Here is an 18,301-nt window from a genome sequence, read left to right as displayed (position 1 = left end):
AAAACACGAACTAGATCATAACGGGGAGGATGAGTATAAACACGACTATAAGGAGTAGCACCGGAAAGAGAGCTAGATGGAGTGATATTAATGGCATGAGTCGCGGTGAGAATAGCCTCAGCCCAAAAACGACGAGGAACAGAGTAAGAAATGAGCATTGATCGAGCAGTATCGAGGATATGACGATGTTTGCGTTCAGCAACACCATTTTGCTCATGAGTGTAGGGACATGACTGTTGAAAGATAGTCCCATTCGAGGACATGATAGAGCGCATAGTAGAGGATAGGTACTCTTTGGTACAATCAGAACGAAAAACTTTAATACGAGATTGCCATTGAGTGAAAATCATAGCAGTGAAGGCTTGATAAGCAGTAAGTATGTCAGAGCGATTCTTAAGTAGGTAAACCCATGTAAAACAAGAGAAATCGTCGATAAAGCTAACATAATATAAGTAGCCAGATGAAGAAGGCAAAGGAGCTGGCCCCCAAATATCAGAATGTACTAAATCAAATAAGGAAGTGGATACAGATGTACTCATTTTAAATGGTAAAGCAGTGAATTTTGCCAATTTGCAACCAGTACATGACTCAATACTAGAACTAGATGATACAGGACCAAGTACTCCAGACTGAATAAGACTCTCCAGCCTTTTATTAGACACATGACCAAGTCGTCTATGCCATAAATTGGCAGGAAGCGAGGTAGAGGGTTTTGACGAACGAAGAGAAGCAACAAGAGAACGTGGACGTATAGACTCTGGAAGGTGAAGATATTCTAGAAAATACAGTTTGTGCCTCCTACGACCCACCCTAACCGTCTTGCCCGTCTGTGGATCCTACACAATACAAGTATCAGAAGAAAATGAGACAAACAAGCCCGCCATGCATAAAGAGCTAATAGAAATTAAATTCAAGCACAACTGAGGAGCCACATAGACGGGACCAAGTGTTAGACGACCAGATGGATCATTTTGTGGGGTAATAGAGCCATACTGAGTAATGGACAATGGTTGTCCAGCAGCTGTGTAGATAGGAGGAAGAGAGGATGAAGTAAAGACAGAGGATAAAAGTGAGGCATTACAAGTCATATGAAAGGAACAACCAGAGTCAAAAATCCAGAGATCATTCATACCAGAGACCGAAGGATTAGCAGAAGAACCAGCAAAATGCATACCAGAGAGTTGTGCGGCGGATGTAGAGGTGATATGTTGGAAAGCATCAAGTTGACGACGAAGACTTTTAATAGCTTGAATAGTAGAGTCTGAAGTAGTAGAAGGTATAACATTGGCCAACAATCCTAGTGTACGAGAGGGTTGAGACTGAGGGGTTCGCCGACCACGACCAGTACCTGAGGAACGTAACTCAGGATGAAGCTTGAAGCATGTCTCAATGCGGTGTCCTTCCTTCTTACAATATTTGCAAGAGAGCTTAGATCGAGCCTGTGGAGAGGGAGCCTGTGGAGAAGTATAATTCATAACAGGAGCAGTGACAGGTACAGACAAAACAGTCTCGAGTGAAGAGGTAGGAGTGTCTGTTGACAAATTGAGTCGTGCTGTCTGCTGCGGGGTCTCATAAGCAGTGAGAGCTCCCATAACTGAGGCCAAAGTCGAAAATTGAGGCTGATGAAGTAGTTGATCAGCCATAGTTGAATATTCAGGAAGGGACTGAAACATTGATGCACCTCATGCCGTTCGTACCAGGCTAGCCAGTCTTCATATGTGGAATTACGTCCAAGAAGCATGGAGCATAACTCTGTCCAAAAAGCTTGCATTTGTCCAAAATAGGACTGCAGAGATGAACTACCTTTGCGTTGTAGAGCAATGAGTTGCAGAAGATATGCCTCCCGTGCACCCGAGCACTCAGTGAAACGCTCAGTGAGACGAGTCCACATGGCCCGAGCAGAGGGAAGCGAGCCAATCTCGACAGTGAGACCAGAGCCAACACAGCGAGTGAGATAATCCATGACACGAAATTTCTGCATTTGCCACTCTGAACTCTCCTTGACATAGAGAGCACGAGCAGACTGAAGATCGACATTACCACTGTCAGAGGCAATATTACTGGATGAAGCAACAGTGCTGATGGACGGTGGAACTGGTCCCGTACTGGTGAGATGATCAAGCAAACCAGCGCCACGCAAGGCATTGGTGACAATGGTGGACCACCCTGCCCAGTCACTTTGATCATTGAGGGGCAAAGGTGGTTTGGGAATCTTCTCTGAAGGAGCCATAACAGCAATGTTGAGACGTTAAGATGTCGAGATGTCGTTACTGACTGCGAAACGACAATGCTGTTCGTTTGAGGCCGAGAGACGGCTTGAAACGATGATGCCGTTAATTTGAGACTGAGAGACGGTCTTGAAACGGTAATGCCGTTAAAATAGAACCCGAAGGTTAGAATAAAACCCGAAGATTTAAAATAGAACCTGAATGTTAGAATGAAACCCGAAGGTTAAACGAGAACGCGAAACGCGTTAAGATGCCGCAAAGCGACAAGGCCAAAATATCTGGCAGATTAAAAAAAAACATTAAACAGCTGCAAAGCAACAATGCCAAGATTTGGCAAAAGAACGCAGAAGCGTTAAAAAATTTTTATTGGAAGAGAAATAGCCCTAGCTCTGATACTATGTTAAAGTAAGAGAGAGAGAATCTTGGGTAAATTTCCCTTGAATTGAATATTGAGTATGCACCTATATTTATATAAGTAGAGGAGTGTGAGGTTTGTTCTCCCAAGCAATGTGAGACTAAAACCCACTACAATACACTATTATCAACACGTGCAAAGCACGATTTTTAAATTATATTCTGCAAATATTGATTATGTTAACAAAATTAAGTATTATACTATAAATAATTGTAATATTCTGCTATAAATTTAGTTTAGTGTAAAAGTGAATTAAAAAATTAATTAATATTTGGTTATTATTCGTTTATTAATGATCAAGTTCGAAGCGATACTTCATTTAATACTAAAATATATTTTTTAGTATTTGATTTATAAATAAATAAAATTTAACTAAATATATGTTTGATTAATTTGTTGTTGTTTATTAATTTGATAAATTTTCCATAGAAATTTAACCAAATATATGTTTGATAGTTCATTAACTGTTTTATTAAGTAGTCCAAGAGAGAGAGAGGAAAAAAAAGCACTAAAACCTTTTCATTTTCACATTAGTAGTTAAAAATAACAACAAACGCTTTCACCTAATTCCATCCCTCCGCATTCTTAAGTTTTGATGCGATTGGAAAAAAAAACAAAAGATTAGATTAATGAAGAGCAAGCCTGATAAACAATTTGATAAGAATATAAGCACCCTTTATTTTTATAAAAATGTGATATTAGAACAGTGCGAATTAGTTATAGCTAGAATCTAGTAGCTGGGTTAATTTAGCTACATTAATCAAAAAACATGACTTAGAAACTAAAATATCTCGGCACACAAAATGCAGGGCTTGTTTGGATTTTTTATTTTTCCCTTTAGAAATTAAGATGAATTTTTTCTATTGGAAATTAAGATGATGAATCTCTATCAGACTGTGGGGTCATGATTTTTTTTTTCTTAAACTTATTCCAAATGTTTATTATGTAAATTTTGTTTTACAAATGATACCCATTATATACCTATAAATATCAAAGAGTGGGGCTCATTTTCATCTGCCCCCCCGCCTCCGTCAGATCTGAGCGATCGAGTCCCTCTCCTCTTTCTTTCCCTCTCCTCCCCAAAACCGACTCCAATTGAAGATTAGGGCTTGGGTTTTCATGCTTCTCCATATACTTGTCGTTCACAACTCACCTTAAGCTCGTCGTTCTTCGTAGCTCGTCGTCGACTTCGCCTTCGAAGCTCGTCGTCGACTTCGCCTTCGAAGCTCGTCGTCGACTCCTCCCTCGAATCTCGTCGTCGACTCCGCCTTCAAAGGTCGTCGTCGTTCACGGTTTTAGGTAAAGATTTTTTTTAAAGATTTGTTGATTTAACCTGTAAAGATTGATAATTTCATTCTTTAATGCTGTCACTTTTATCATCTTTCATCTTTCATGCGATAGATCTCGAAGACAGAACTTTGGTCGTGCAGCGTCAGAATTTTGTCACCAAGGTCTGATCTTTTTAGCCTACTACCTGTCTCATGTGGAATTTTTAGTTTGTTTGTTATTTATGAGTAAAGATTTATTTTTATTTGATTATAGTTTTGTTTATTTTTCCTAAACTGGAAAGATACTAAAATTTTTAGCCTTTATTGCATATATATAGATTTAACCTTTAAAGATTGATAATTACATTCTTTAATGCTCTCACTTTTATCATTTTTCATCTTTCATGTGATAGCTCTCGAAGACAGAAGGTAGGTCGTGCAACGTCAGAGTTTTTTCATAAAGGTCTGATCTTTTAGCCTATTATCTGTCTCATGTGAAATATTGAGTTTTTGTTATTTATGAGTAATTATTTATTTTAGTTTGATTATAGTTTTGTTTATTTTTCCTATATGTTCAGTATCTTTGTGAGGCAACTATACGTATGAGATTCTATTAGCAAAATCAGATTAGATGGTAATTTGTACTTAATATTCCAATAAATACTTTCACACTATATAATCCTAAACCAAGAGCTCATGAGATGATTATTATTTCTTCTATTTCAATTTCTAGTATTTGCAACATTACTGTCTATTTGATAATTTGCAGAGAACTACATATCAGAAATTTAAGTAAACATTTCTATCAAAGATTTTGACATGAATGAAATAACTGAGACAATATACAACTTTTGAAAGTGCAATGTACGATTTTCATGAAAATATTATTTGAAGATATTTAAGTTGGAAAGTTGTGGCATTGTTTAAAAAGCTATTTGTTGACTTGATTTCAAGGGATTTTACAAAGATCATTTTTTTTGAAAGAAAACAAGGGATATACTCTGTCATTAAATTAAAGCAAAATAATAATTACAGAAAAGAGGATACGAAATGTATCCAAGATTGGAAAATAGAACAAGTAGTTTCTCAAGACACGTTATATATGACTTTCTTCTTTCAAACATCCATGAAGGTGAAGAGAAGGTCTTGCCGTTGACATAGATATAAGAAAGAACCAAAGCCAGCCATATATATTGTAACGAGAAACTAAATTTTCTATGACCTAATACAACAAAAGAATTAGCTACATGCTATGTTTATATACCAAAAACAAAATAAAATCATTCCCTTTTCTTGCAAGGCATCAAGTTCTTCTTGTAATTGGTTCTTCCGCCAACTTAGCTAATAACTTTTGTGCTGAAGATCCACTTCCGAAGCCTGTCCATTCATATAGACAATATATAGCTGAGTTTATAATATCCTTGATAGAGAAGTTTGTATGATCAAAGATATACTTATTTCTTGCTGTACATAAACTCCAACAAACAGATAATAAAAAGCTTCGCCACAAAAGTCCATAAAGATGCTTTTGATTCTCTAAAATTATGAAAAGCTCATCCAAAGAATTTGGACAAATGAAAGGTAAGCTGTAATTCATGAAATGTTGCCATATTCGCTTAGTAATCAAACATGAGAAAAAGAGATGTTCCCTTGTCTCAGATTCCATTCCACAAAAGGAACAAGTAATGTCCCCATTCCACCCTTTTGATTGGAGAATATCTTTTGTATGAAGTCTGTTATTAGTAAGGAGCCAAACAAAGATACGAACTTTGGAAGGAGCCAACGGATTCCAGATAAGTTTATATATAGGGTTGATCACTCCTCTCCAGCTTAGAAAACTGTAAAAAGATTTAACATTGAAAACTCCATTAGAGGTAAGAGACCAAGTTGGAGAATCTGAGCTATTGAGAACATGATAATTCTTGAGAAGATCCATGAGATAGGTTTTGTTAACTTGTGATGTCTGTGAGATACTTCTCCTCATCAACAATTGCCATTGCGACATATTATCATGAAAAAGACCTTGGCTCCTGACAGATAAATTGGTGGAGAGAGCTAACTTGATTATCTACACCTACTCTTGTATATAAGTACCTTTATATCATAAAGAGAATAATCTAGTCTCTCAATATCTCTATACTTATCATGGTATGAGTGCCATCATCTCAATCCTGGAGAGACCTCTATTTTTTCCATAATGCTTGTTACTCTCCCAAGCTTTGTCGCCTCAAAGCTAATCCTCACTGTCGATAACTTAGCTCCATTGCAATCATGCTTGCCACTACACTTCAAAACCCCTGGTTCCACAATCTCCTACCTACCTTTACGACCATTCGCGGCCATCCTAGATCTGAGATCTCACTACCCAGGGTCGGTCACATCTGCAACTCCATTACTACTATTGTTGTTGCAACCTTTGCCACACCATTTGCAATCAATGAAGCTCGCCATCAATTACATCAATATCACCTCCACCCAAAGGTAATATTGCCTGCAAGGTGTTTAGCAGAATGCCGCAATGAAATTCCAAGCGGTGACTACATGCTCATCCCCTACCTGCAATTACTCACATAATCATCTCCATCAGCACCTCACTTCGTCCCAACCACAACCAGGACTGCAACCTCACCGCTTTCATACCGCCAACATCACCTTGCTCAACATCTCTATCCTCGCGTAGCCTAATCCTCGTAGTCACTCCGCTTTGAATATCTCGTTGTTCATTTTTCACCTTGCATGCAACTTCACTAGCAAACCCTATCTAGCTGGCTTGCAGTTGCAGTTGCAGCCTGCTGCCGACGCTCAGTCCGTGCTCAACACAATCGCTATCAGCGACATAGCCTAGTCGCCGCCCATCACAGTGCTCACTGCAGTGCCGCCATGCCCATCGCAGTGCTGACCGCTCATTGTAGCGCCTACAGGAGCATCGTTGCCGGTGCTAGCAATCCCCATCGCTAACCAATCGTTCAACGATATGTCTCATAGGACTAGCCACCCACAACACGCTGTCGCTACAACCCCATCATTGCCCACTGGCTAAAACCCTACCTCCTACCTTTCAGCGTCACTTTTGCCCTAGTGACCTCGCTCCACTATCCTCTTGCATCCACTGTAATCGTTCTCATCTTTAATGGCCGCTCAATGCCCATTAATAAGCTGCACACAAGGCGTTAGATAGAATGCCTTAGAGACATCTCATTGCAACCTCAACCACATTGTTGCGCCTCTGGCCAAGCACCCTCCAGCCAGCTCCTCTTCTTCTGGTAGCACCTTCGACCAAGCATTTCCTGCCTGGTTCCTCAGCCAACACGCTGACCAGCACCTTCCCGACCATGCTTTCCCCGACCAACCCTCTTTTGTAGATGTTATCACCTGACAAACACAACCTTGCAGCCTTTGTCCACGCCATCACTGTACAGCTACGACCTCGTTCCCTTTGCCCATACTATCACTAGGCAGCTATGACCTTGCTGCCTCTATCCAAGCCTTCACTGGAGAGCACCGATGATCTCACCTCCTCTGTCCAAGCCCTCACTAGACAACACCATGATCTCACCGCCTATGTCCGATCACTAACTAGTCAGCACTGCGACCTCCAAGCCCCTCGTTGCCTCTGTCCAGGCCCTCACTACAGAGCACCAACGATCTCACTGCCTTTGTCCAAGCCCCTCGTTGCCTCTGTCCAAGCCCTCACTACAGAGCACCAACGATCTCACTGTCTCTGTTCAAGCCCTCACTGGACAACACTATGACCTCACCACCTCTATCCAATCACTAACTGGACTGCACTGCAACCTCACTGCCTTTGTCCAAGCCCACACCGGACAGCACTATGACTTAGTGCCTACAATTCTAGCAACCAATGTGCTCAATTCAACCACCTCTCGCTGATCCCTGCCAACAACCATCTATGCAAATTTGACTCATTTTATTCAAACTCTCGGTCCTCTACCCACCATGAGTTTGACGGAGAGTATTAGATATTATAGTTAGGCATGATTGTATTCCTTTCTTTAGTCTCACATCGTTTAGAATACTTTATTTTTATATAATGAAGAGATTATTCTCTTTTTTCTCTCAAAAGCTCCACTCGTATCAAGTCAAGGGGCATTTTGGCTTTTTTTAATATATCAGATGACATTTTATTGGCATCAAAGATTGACCAAAATGGCTCGACACCGAGTTCTGGATTAACATTTGTTTTAGAGATCAACTTTTATTCAGGGGTCATGCCATATTTTTGGACAATGTTCAAGCAGTTTTGTTGAGTTTTGTTGATGCTGTGATGAATCTTTGAACTATTTGTCATTTATGTTTTAATAGGATCTTGCTACTAAATAGATGAACCTGAGATCATGACCTTCAGCAGTTCTATAATTGCATTTAATGTGGGAAGTCTTTGTTCCTGTTTGTTATTTTGGCAACCATCAGATGGAGTAAGTGGTTTTGCCATTTTTGCATGGTTGACTTAACATACAATGTTGCATTCAAGTTAAACTGACATATTATGAAACCTGTATTAACTGATTTGTATCTTCATACTAATTATGTTTATCTCATCTCATGTTACGATCTGTAGACTTCACAGTTCAGTTGTGAATTTTTCAAACAGTTGCAAAGTGCTTTTCATATTTAATCTTTATAAATAGACTTGTTTATTTTGCAGGAGGTACAACATTTTAAGCTATTGAATTCTATCCTTACCAGATAATCCGACATGTCTTGGTGCACTATTGAGTCTGACCCTGGTGAGTTTTGTCTATCAAGTCTTTTTGATACCTATGATGATTCCCCATTGCATATGTTTACAATTTTAAGTAATTGTCACATATAACTTCTCTCTTTAATGTTGTTGTACCCTATGCTCCTTTCTTTTTCTGTTTTGGGGCTGTTTGGTTCAACAAAAAGGTAGGAAATTTATTGCAAAGGTCTGGATGCGCTCATCTAGAGAAGAGTGTTTTCCATTATTTTCTGTTTCTCTTGTTTGGTTCAGAAAAAGAAAAAGAAAAAAAAAAAACGCGTCCCAAAAGGAGCGATCTTTTTTTAAAACCTAAAAATCCATTTCCTAGCTCAAAGCTCAGAAATGGGCTGGAAAAGTGGGAAACCAGACAAATGTATTTCTTTCCAAGAGTTTCCCGATTTTTTTGTTCAACCAAACAGCCCCACAGTACATAATATCAACACACATCACATGTGGAGCTTGACACTATTATAACATTCTATATGCAGCCACATATATCTGGAAACTAGAGCATATTAGCATATTGGCAACCAGTTTCACGCTCTATTTGCACTTGCTCTTTGAATTAGCATATTGGCAACCAGTTTCACGCTCTATTTGTACTTGCCCTTTGAAGCGTCAAGTTAAAAATCTAATATACTCTTCATCATCATATGTCAGATACAGAATTCAGTTATTCAGCAGAGGTTGCTGTATCTACATATGCCATGTGTTGAACAATAAATATGGTTTCTCATATATGTACTCAGAGATCAGCAGAGAATGTGCTCATACATGCTCCTAGTATCTTCCAAATTCAAATCATTATACATTCACAGTCACAGATACACAATATTGTATGTGGTGTTAGAGTTGGCTTCATCAAGAAGGATTTGGAAGCTATTTATTTTCCATTCATAGCCAAGGCCTACTCTAGTAATTGAAATCCTTTTTGTTGATCTTAATCTAAAGCATTTTGGGTTTATTGTGGTTTCCTTGAGAGAATAGGCAGGAAATGTATCTCATCCAAATTGAAAGCCAACTCATTCAAGTTGTAGGTTCATTTTGGAGTGGTTAAAATCCAAAATTGACTTGACTGATTTTCTTGCCTGTGGATCAAGTGTTAAAAAGCTGGCAGCTAAAAGCATTGAGTTGTCATATTCTTTACTCTTCCTTCTTACCACTTGACTCATAAACATGGAAAGGGATAATCCATATTTTAAGTATGTCATTTTAAATGTTGTAGATCAATATAATTTTGGACCTCATTCCTTTGAATTGACTGGCCTAAAAGTAACTGGCTGTTTACATCTGTGGTGCGACTATCACATTAAAGGGCCATTTGGTAGCCTGCAACTGAAGGATTGCTTTTGCAACTTTGCTTTTGCAGTTGCATGTAACTTGGCCACTTTTATCCGGTCCCTAGCAATGTTTTAGAAAGCGAGCTAGGCGGGCTAGGCCACGTTTGTCTTGTCCAGAGCAATGATTTAAAAAGCGAGCTAGGCAGGCGCCTAGTCTAGGTGCCTGGCTAGGCCTAAATAGATAGCACCTATGCCGCTTGCTTAGGCCTTAGGAGCGTGAGCTGCTTATGCAAACTGAATAGTACGTCTTAGTCATTATTTCCTCGCTGTTTTTTCCATGTTCTCTGACCACCTCTGAACTCCTCTACTCCAACTGCGAACACCTTCTCCACCTCCTTTGACCTTCATCAAAGCTTCCTCCACCACCACTTAACAAAAAAAGAAATCTGTCTGTGTGCTTGGCATTAGTTCGGTATTTAAGACTCCATGCTTTCTCTTTTGCTGATATTTTGAGCACTAGGCTTCTGAATTTGGGATGTTATGTGTCACATTGACTTATGTTGGTTTTTCTTAATATTTACTATTTACTCTATTTATGCATAGTTGATTATGAATCTATGATTGTTCTTTTTGCAACTTTCCATGAATTTAATGCATCTATTATCAGTTATTGCAAGTCAGTTGCACGCTACCAAATGCCCCTAGTCATCATAGACTTCCATTTACATCCGCATACCACTTGCTTGATTACACAGACTAACACTTTTTCCTCTTAAACTTGATTCGCTATTGAAATTTTAAATAGGCACTAAGTTGCATGCAAATAACAATTACATTGCAATTCAGTTGCACGCTACCAAATGCCCCTGGTCATCATAGACTTCCATTTACATTCGCATACCACTTGCTTGATTACACAAACTAACACTTCTTCCCCTTAAACTTGATCCACTATCTAAATTTTAAATAGGCTAAATTAGCAGATTGGTATTTTAAGTTGACCCCTCTTGCTACTAGGATATTTTGAAAAGCTCCAGCATCAATAACACCCTTTTTCTTGTTGGCTGTGAAAATTCGAGCACATACTGTAATTTTTTGTTGGGAAATTCTCTTCCACCCTCTAATCTCTCGAAGCTATTTAATCTACACATTTCTGACGCAACGCGGAAGTGATAAATTCGGAATCCACCAAGGGTGTTCTCTGAATCCACAAAGAATGATCTTCGAATCCACGAAGAAAATATTGAAAAAAGAGAAATTTTATTGATGAAAAGTTATTCTCTTTTGGAGTTACATGACTCTTTTTAAATAGAAAAACAAATAAGACTCCTAGTAAGAATAGAATTATAAAAATAGAAAGTATCAAATAAGATTCCTCGTAAGATTAGAATTACAAAAAAATAAAAAGTATCAAATTCTATCTTAAAAAGACTCCCAATAAGAGAGGAAACAAATCATGAATCAAAATTGATTTTGTTTCCTAATCTAATTTGACTCTAAAATGAAATTTATTTTCTAATCTAAAAGAATCCAACTTTATTACTAAAAATAAATTAAAAGCTGATTATTTTCGGATTTTAGCCAAATCTGGGTATAACTGATGAGATTGTAAAAATCTGACAATCTGGATGACTCCGTCTCATCGAAATAGGCGATTTACATGTATAATATGTCAGAATCCGTCTTCCGGATTGAAAGATATGATTGTTTCTTTGCAGAAGTATAAATCTGTATTTAGCTCGTGAATATCTGAATCCTCCATTAAGTTTTCTGTTAAGCGTCCTACATCACTTCCTCCAACCTCACCCAATTTAAATTTATGTTACCGCCCTCTCAAAATTGCACTCCCCGTAATCTAATCCTATCAAAAGGCACACCTTTACACTTTACAAGCATCGAAGCGCTCGGAAAAACTCAAGATGATTAACCTCTTGTTTGGATTAGGGTTATGTGTAGGTGGGGGAGGTTGAACGCGAGGGAGGGGATGACTTTATCCAGAAGTGGAAGGGAGAACAACTCCTCTCACAGACTGGGGGGCTCCAACGACCTCCTATCTATGAAAACCCGAAGAATAACCCATCCGATTCATGCACCTATTGTTGGGTCAAAAAAAAAAGATGGAGTCGTTACTTGATAGCGTTCACACGCAGCTAGAGAGTTATTTCAGTTTGGAATGCATTTGGACTGGAAACATCAAGCACGAGTAGAGGCACGAGATGACCTTTCAAATCCGAAAAACCAACTAGGATGACTACCCTCAGGGAACGAGATAGAAAGAAGGTGAGGTTGATGACGTGTGGAACTTGTTCGTTGAGCTTGACTACATATATGTATCCTAGCACTCACTAGGGCTCTTGAATGCTTTTATTTTGGAAGTGTGTGACTTGAGCCCATCTCTTAGGCATGTAATGAGTCTGTGGAGTGGTCGTTCGTTGTCTCCTCCCAGTGATCAGTCAAATGTTTCACATGGTTTTTTCATGTGGTATGGTCTTATTCTTCGCCTTTGATAGGATGGATTTGCCTCTGCACCTCAGTCATCTTGTTTTGATGGTCTGCTTTCTTTGGTTTTGGTCCTGCTCCGCCCTTGCTATGACTGTTCCAGGTTACCATATTGTAATCTTGGCACCTGGTCAGCATTCATGCTGATTCTTTTTTTTTCCGCTAGGTTTATGAGGTGAGATTCTACCTCCATTGAAGATTGCTTAGGTGGATAGGTATCTCATTGAAAATGGTAGAGTTGACCAGTGGTGTTTGAATCCCAGTAATCTCGTTATGAGCCCGTGTCAGAGGTCCTTAACAAACAAGAGTTTTAAAAGAAGAAAGAGGTCATGATATCGATCTCGAACACGCGGGTTTTCCGTTGGTCTTCTTGTCTTTTTCCGATCAAAAAGATACATTTGAGATTCGAAGGCTCTGTATGCAACCAAACGTTGTCATTCTTCCTCTTTGGATATGAGGCATGTTATATATTCAATCGTAGGTTTTTGTGTTCAGAGAAGAGACCTCTAAGAAAGCTTGAAGCCTGTAGGTCTCGAGTGATTGAGTCAGAGCTCTCAACGGTAGTTGGCCAGCCATAGTCGAGTAGCCCAACGAAGGTAATCGATAGTTCAGTAGACGGTTTGCATTTTTTAAAGCAAGTCAGAGATTTAGCCCAGTAGTTGTAGTCGTAGTACAGCTCCTTCCATGAACATGACTGTTTTGACTCATGGTCTTTCCCCTTTCCCCACAATTCTTTCTGAGCCACTTTTATAATAAAAAAAGGAAGCTATCTGAATCTGACATCCTGGTTCTCATTACCTACCCATTTGGGTTGGGCCGTCAAAAGGAAGAGCTTTCTAGGAGCAGAAGCTCATCCGAGTCGAAATCCTGTCTGCTTTCTTGATCAGATGCATGTAGTTCCTTCACTCTTGTTTGACCCGCTTTAGCTAGCATATCCGCCAGGGCCACTGAGCCTGACTATGATGATGGCTTTTCAAACGACTCTCAAAGACCAGATCATTATCCAAGACTCGCTAGCTACTTCCTCTCCCTTTGTCATCCCCCTTTTCATTCAAAAACCAACCTCTTTGATCTGATCATGTGTCTACACACCTTTTTTATTGGTCGATCAGAGCTACCGTTTACACCCTCCACCACTAGTCAGCTGTCAATGTCATGTAGACCATTCGACGATCGTCTCTTTGCTTGCTCTCCAAGTAGTGGGTCGTCAGCTAGCCCAGCTCAAGACCTTGACAACCGATCCATGGTGCCTTCATCTTTCTCTCTTTTTGTTCATGGAAGTGACCGAGAGAAAGAGAGGGTGAAGGAGGAGAGGGTGGAATAAATTTGACACGGGGGAGGTTGAAGGACGAGGGTATAGATACAATAATTATGAGAGGTCCAGGGGGTGGAAGAAATTTTCCCAACAAAAAATTACAATTCACACTGTAGTTCTTGTCGCCGGTGAAAAAAAGTCTAATTGGCATCGAAACTTCTAAAAATACCCTATTGTTAAGAGGGGTCAACTAAAAATACGAATTTGGTAATTTAGCCATTCTAAATAATGCCAATGTAACTGATGCCTGTTAAATAACATCACAAGAGATTAGACCTGAATTCTAAGCTAAAATCTCATCGGCTTCTGTCCCTCAATCCAAGGATGTGATTCCTCTTAGCACTCCCTTCTCTCTCTACGACTGCTTGTTTTACGAGTTTATGGTGTGTAATCGTTTTCTTCATATTCTCCATTTTCATCTGTTTTCAAGTTTTCCTCTCTATTTAATATATTTTCCTCTAATTGGTTTTGAAAAGCAAGTACAGTGAATTGAATTAACTCTACAAATTTTGCTACATGCAAACCATGGCTAGATATCACCACTGAAAGTTATTTTTTTATACATGTGGATGTGGGTAGAAGTTATGGATGATCATGTACCTCGGTGTTTTCAGAAACACTGTAAGCCTTAGCGGCTTAGCCAATGCTCTGCCTACGTTTTTTCCCACTTTTCTTTTGGTCTTAAAGAAGGGGTCCTCAAGCACTGAGGATCCATTAGCAGGGGAACACTTCCAGAACATTGATGTAGTGCACGGAAAGCGGTGTTCATTGAACATATAAGTATAACCTCATTAGATATGTTTTCCTGTTATATAAATAAAAGGATGTAGAAGAATTTTGCCATCTCTTTGTTTGTTCTTTCTGTACTTATGTTATTAGTTAGCTGTCATCAGCACTATAGAGTATCTGGTGAATGATTTATCTGGTTAACATTCCAGGGGTTTTTACTGAGCTTATACAACAGATGCAAGTAAAAGGTGTCCAGGCAAGTTCACTCTTCTCTCCTTCAATCTTTTTAGTTACATATTAAACATCTTCTTGCCACTTCCTTTATGCATCCTTTTTTTTGTCTGGGTTATGTCTTGTCAAAATTGGACTCACAATTTTTAGGGGCAGACATCAGTATGGCAGTACAATGCATTTTCAATTATAGTTCCATTGACAGTTCCCATTTCATTCAGAAAAAGGTGCTGGTTTGCTATATATTTATGCTTGCTTACAGGTTTCTGTCTATGTATTATTTGGTTAATCATACTATTCGTCTTGCATGTAGCCAAAAAACTTTCTTCTTGGTATGCTTTTGTGGTGATGGATGTTTTCCCCATATATTTTCCCTTGAGCAGATTAGATGTAAGAAAAAAGATGCATGTAGCTTATTGAAAATTTGGGATAAAGGCTTGTAATTTAATTTCTAATGTTTATGAGTTCATGTAATGAAATTATTTAATAACATTATTAATTAGTCATTTATTGTGTCTGATCAAATAGTGTAATGAACGTTAGTTTTGGATGGAAATTATAAGGGTTATCCACAAAGGATACATGTTCGATATCATAAAGATCCTATCCTTTAGTATCCAATCAAGCATTTTGGGTAGAAATTATAAGCATTATCCACAAAGGATACAGGTTCAATATCATAAAGATCCTATCCTTTCAAGCATTTTGGACAGAAATTATTAGGATTATCCACAAAAGGTTACATGTTCAATCCAAAGGGTTCTCACCCAAAACTAGCTCATATGAATTTCCACCCCTACTGTCCAAACAAGCGTTAGTGTTGTAGTTCTTTTTGTTTTAATTTTAGGGCTAATTGTGGGTTGACTTCTATTTGTAAATAATTCTCTTTTTCTGAGGGTTGAAGACTAAAAAGAAAAAAAAATCACTCAGGAGGTCTATCCGCAATAATAAAATAAGAGGAGTAATAAATTCAAAACAATGACACTATGAGGGCTCCATCTGCAATTAACCTTCAATTTGTGTGGAGGGTCTTATATATAATTTAATAGTTACTGAAAGATCCTCAGGATTAGATGTCATCTAACACCTAATGAAGTGCAACGCATGAAGACATGACAGACTACCTTGACCTTTTCTATTATGAGAAGCATTGCAACTTTTTCAAAGATGGAGGGTAAGAGTAGAAGCTTATTTCTCATGCTTTTCTAGTAGATTCTCCTGATGAGTTTTTCATGACCTTCATTGTAGTAAATTCGTTCAATGATTTGTTGGCGTGTGTTGGGTTCTTATTTCCCTTTCAACTTCTGTTTATGACATTGCTATATCTTTTTTCTTTGTTCACGTTTCTATATATGCACACAGTTCTACTTGCTTGAATGTGTTTATGAAGCATTATGGTTATTTTGTCTGTGGGCTATTTATCAGTATGCCAGATCCTCAAAAGTCCTCTAACAAGGTGTTTTTTTAAAATTTTTTAACTTTCCTAAAAATGTTAGGTTTCTAGCATTGTCGCGTGGTGATAGGAATTTTGAGTCTGCAATGGATCTCAGAATATTCATCATTAGCTATTTCTCTATTAATTTGAATTGTATTTCATGTGGATTTGATGCACTATTATATTTTGTCATTCAGGTAGAGGAATTGTATTCGCTGGATCTGGATTCCCTAAACAGTTTGCGGTTAGTATTTGCCCTCCAGCAATGTTGTGTTCTTTTTTTAATTACATTTTGAGGTAATCCAAGTCCTGCATGCACAAACAGGCCAGTATATGGGTTGATATTCCTATTCAAGTGGCGACCTGGAGAAAAGGATGATCGTGTTGTGATCAACGATCCAAATCCGAATCTTTTCTTTGCCAGTCAGGTTAGATGCAAATTCCTTGGCATCTGTACATATTTTCCTTGTATGATTAATACACTCTTATTCTGATTGATTTTTATACTCTGCAGGTTATTAACAATGCTTGTGCGACCCAAGCTATTCTCGCCATTCTAATGAACTGCCCAGAGGTTGATATTGGCCCAGAATTGTCGATGCTAAAAGAATTCACAAAGAACTTTCCACCAGAACTCAAAGGTTTAGCTATCAATAATAGTGAAGCGATTCGGACAGCTCACAACAGCTTTGCGAGGCCTGAACCCTTTGTCCCGGACGAGCAGAAAGCTGCGGGCAAGGATGATGATGTCTATCACTTTATAAGCTACATACCTGTAGATGGGGTGCTTTATGAGCTGGATGGGCTGAAGGAGGGACCCATTAGCCTCGGCCAATGTCCTGGTGGGCAAGGAGATTTGGATTGGCTGAGAATGGTGCAGCCGGTGATTCAGGAGCGCATAGAACGTTACTCTCAGAATGAGATTAGGTTCAACCTCATGGCGGTTATAAAGAACAGGAAAGAGATTTACACTGCTGAGCTCAAGGAGCTGCAGAGGAAGAGAGATGTGCTGATGCAGCAACAGAGTGATATGCAAGCATTGGCGGAGGTGAGATCTGAGATTGAAAATGTGACGGAGAAAATACTGATGGAGGAGGAAAAATTCAAGAAGTGGAAAACCGAAAATATCAGAAGGAAGCACAATTACATACCGTTCCTATTTAACTTTCTGAAGATTCTTGCAGAGAAGAAGCAGTTGAAACCTTTGATTGAGAAGGCCAAACAGAAGACATGTAGCCCAAGGTGAAGTGTGCCTTCGTTATATGATGATGGTGTCTGGATAATTTTAAGAAGTGTACTGCTGCTATGGTATGTATTAATTTATGGTATTGTGGATTATAATTTTTGTGGGTTTTATTTTAGTGCTCTCTTCCCACTGCGGAGAAGGTTTAGGTTAGATCTTTGCTTAGGTTGAAGCGCTTTGGGTACTCTTAATGATTGTATGGTATGGACGCTGCTTAAAAGATAACGTGTACACTACACTGGTTTTGTCGTTGGTTGCTCTATTATAGGGAATAGACCTGCTGTACTTGATTTACATTCGTTAGTAGGGAACGAAAATAGTAAAATTATTCGATGTAGCTCATGAATATTATAAAATTTTAACTATGCGTACATTGTACCTATTTGACAAACTGAACGAAAATGAAAAAAAATAATGGATCAGAGCCTATGTAAATTATAATTTTTGATATAGAATAATTAACTTATATTGGTTGAAACGAACGAAGTAACAAAAATTGTGAGTTACGTAGTTCATTAGAATGATAAAATTCACATACTTAATTGTTATTTGATCAAAATGAACGAAAATTGACAAAAGTTATGGGTTACAGTTCATTGAATGTGAATTTTGATGCACACATGCTTAATTTACATTCGGTCAAAGCGAATAAAAATAGGAAAAATTATGGGTTATAACCTACGAAAATCGTGAAATTGAACTACATGTAGTTAATTGTCAATTGGTTAAAGTGAACGAAAATTGACAAAATTGTGCGACATGGCCCCATGAAAATCACAAATTTTTGATGCGCACGTTCATAGTTTACATCCGACAAAAATGAACAAAAAACAAAAAATTGTGGGTTGTAACCCATGAAAGTAATGAAATATGATCTTGCGCATTTAATTGCCATTTGGTCAAAATTGAAAAAATCT

General features: G+C 38.5%; 1 protein-coding gene across 3 annotated transcripts; it reads left to right on the top strand.

The window, feature by feature from the left end:
• LOC109850662 (ubiquitin carboxyl-terminal hydrolase 2-like) lies at positions 3,666 to 17,649 on the top strand. Of its 3 annotated transcripts, none has more exons than XM_020420719.1 (8): positions 3,666 to 3,942; positions 4,045 to 4,094; positions 4,325 to 4,340; positions 8,619 to 8,659; positions 14,685 to 14,731; positions 16,339 to 16,385; positions 16,467 to 16,569; positions 16,656 to 17,649. In XM_020420719.1, the coding sequence occupies exons 4-8, from the start codon at positions 8,629 to 8,631 to the stop codon at positions 17,385 to 17,387; spliced, it is 960 nt and encodes a 319-aa protein (XP_020276308.1). In that variant the 5' UTR covers positions 3,666 to 3,942; positions 4,045 to 4,094; positions 4,325 to 4,340; positions 8,619 to 8,628; the 3' UTR covers positions 17,388 to 17,649. The 3 variants fall into 3 exon arrangements, with proteins under 3 accessions (XP_020276308.1, XP_020276306.1, XP_020276305.1); XM_020420717.1 differs by having other exon boundaries at positions 8,578 to 8,659; XM_020420716.1 differs by having other exon boundaries at positions 4,325 to 4,374; positions 8,578 to 8,659.

The sequence above is a fragment of the Asparagus officinalis genome, chromosome 7 (genome assembly GCF_001876935.1).
Source record: "Asparagus officinalis chromosome 7, Aspof.V1, whole genome shotgun sequence".
Lineage (NCBI taxonomy): Eukaryota > Viridiplantae > Streptophyta > Magnoliopsida > Asparagales > Asparagaceae > Asparagus > Asparagus officinalis.
Note: the sequence above shows the minus strand (reverse complement) of the source record. Positions and strands in the feature narration are given on the sequence as shown.

Coding starts and splice junctions, on each gene's coding strand:
- LOC109850662 (XM_020420719.1), top strand. CDS start 8,629: ATGTCTTGGTGCACTATTGAGTCTGACCCTG. Junction 8,660..14,684: donor CACTATTGAGTCTGACCCTG/GTGAGTTTTGTC, acceptor TTAACATTCCAG/GGGTTTTTACTGAGCTTATA. Junction 16,386..16,466: donor GATTCCCTAAACAGTTTGCG/GTTAGTATTTGC, acceptor ATGCACAAACAG/GCCAGTATATGGGTTGATAT.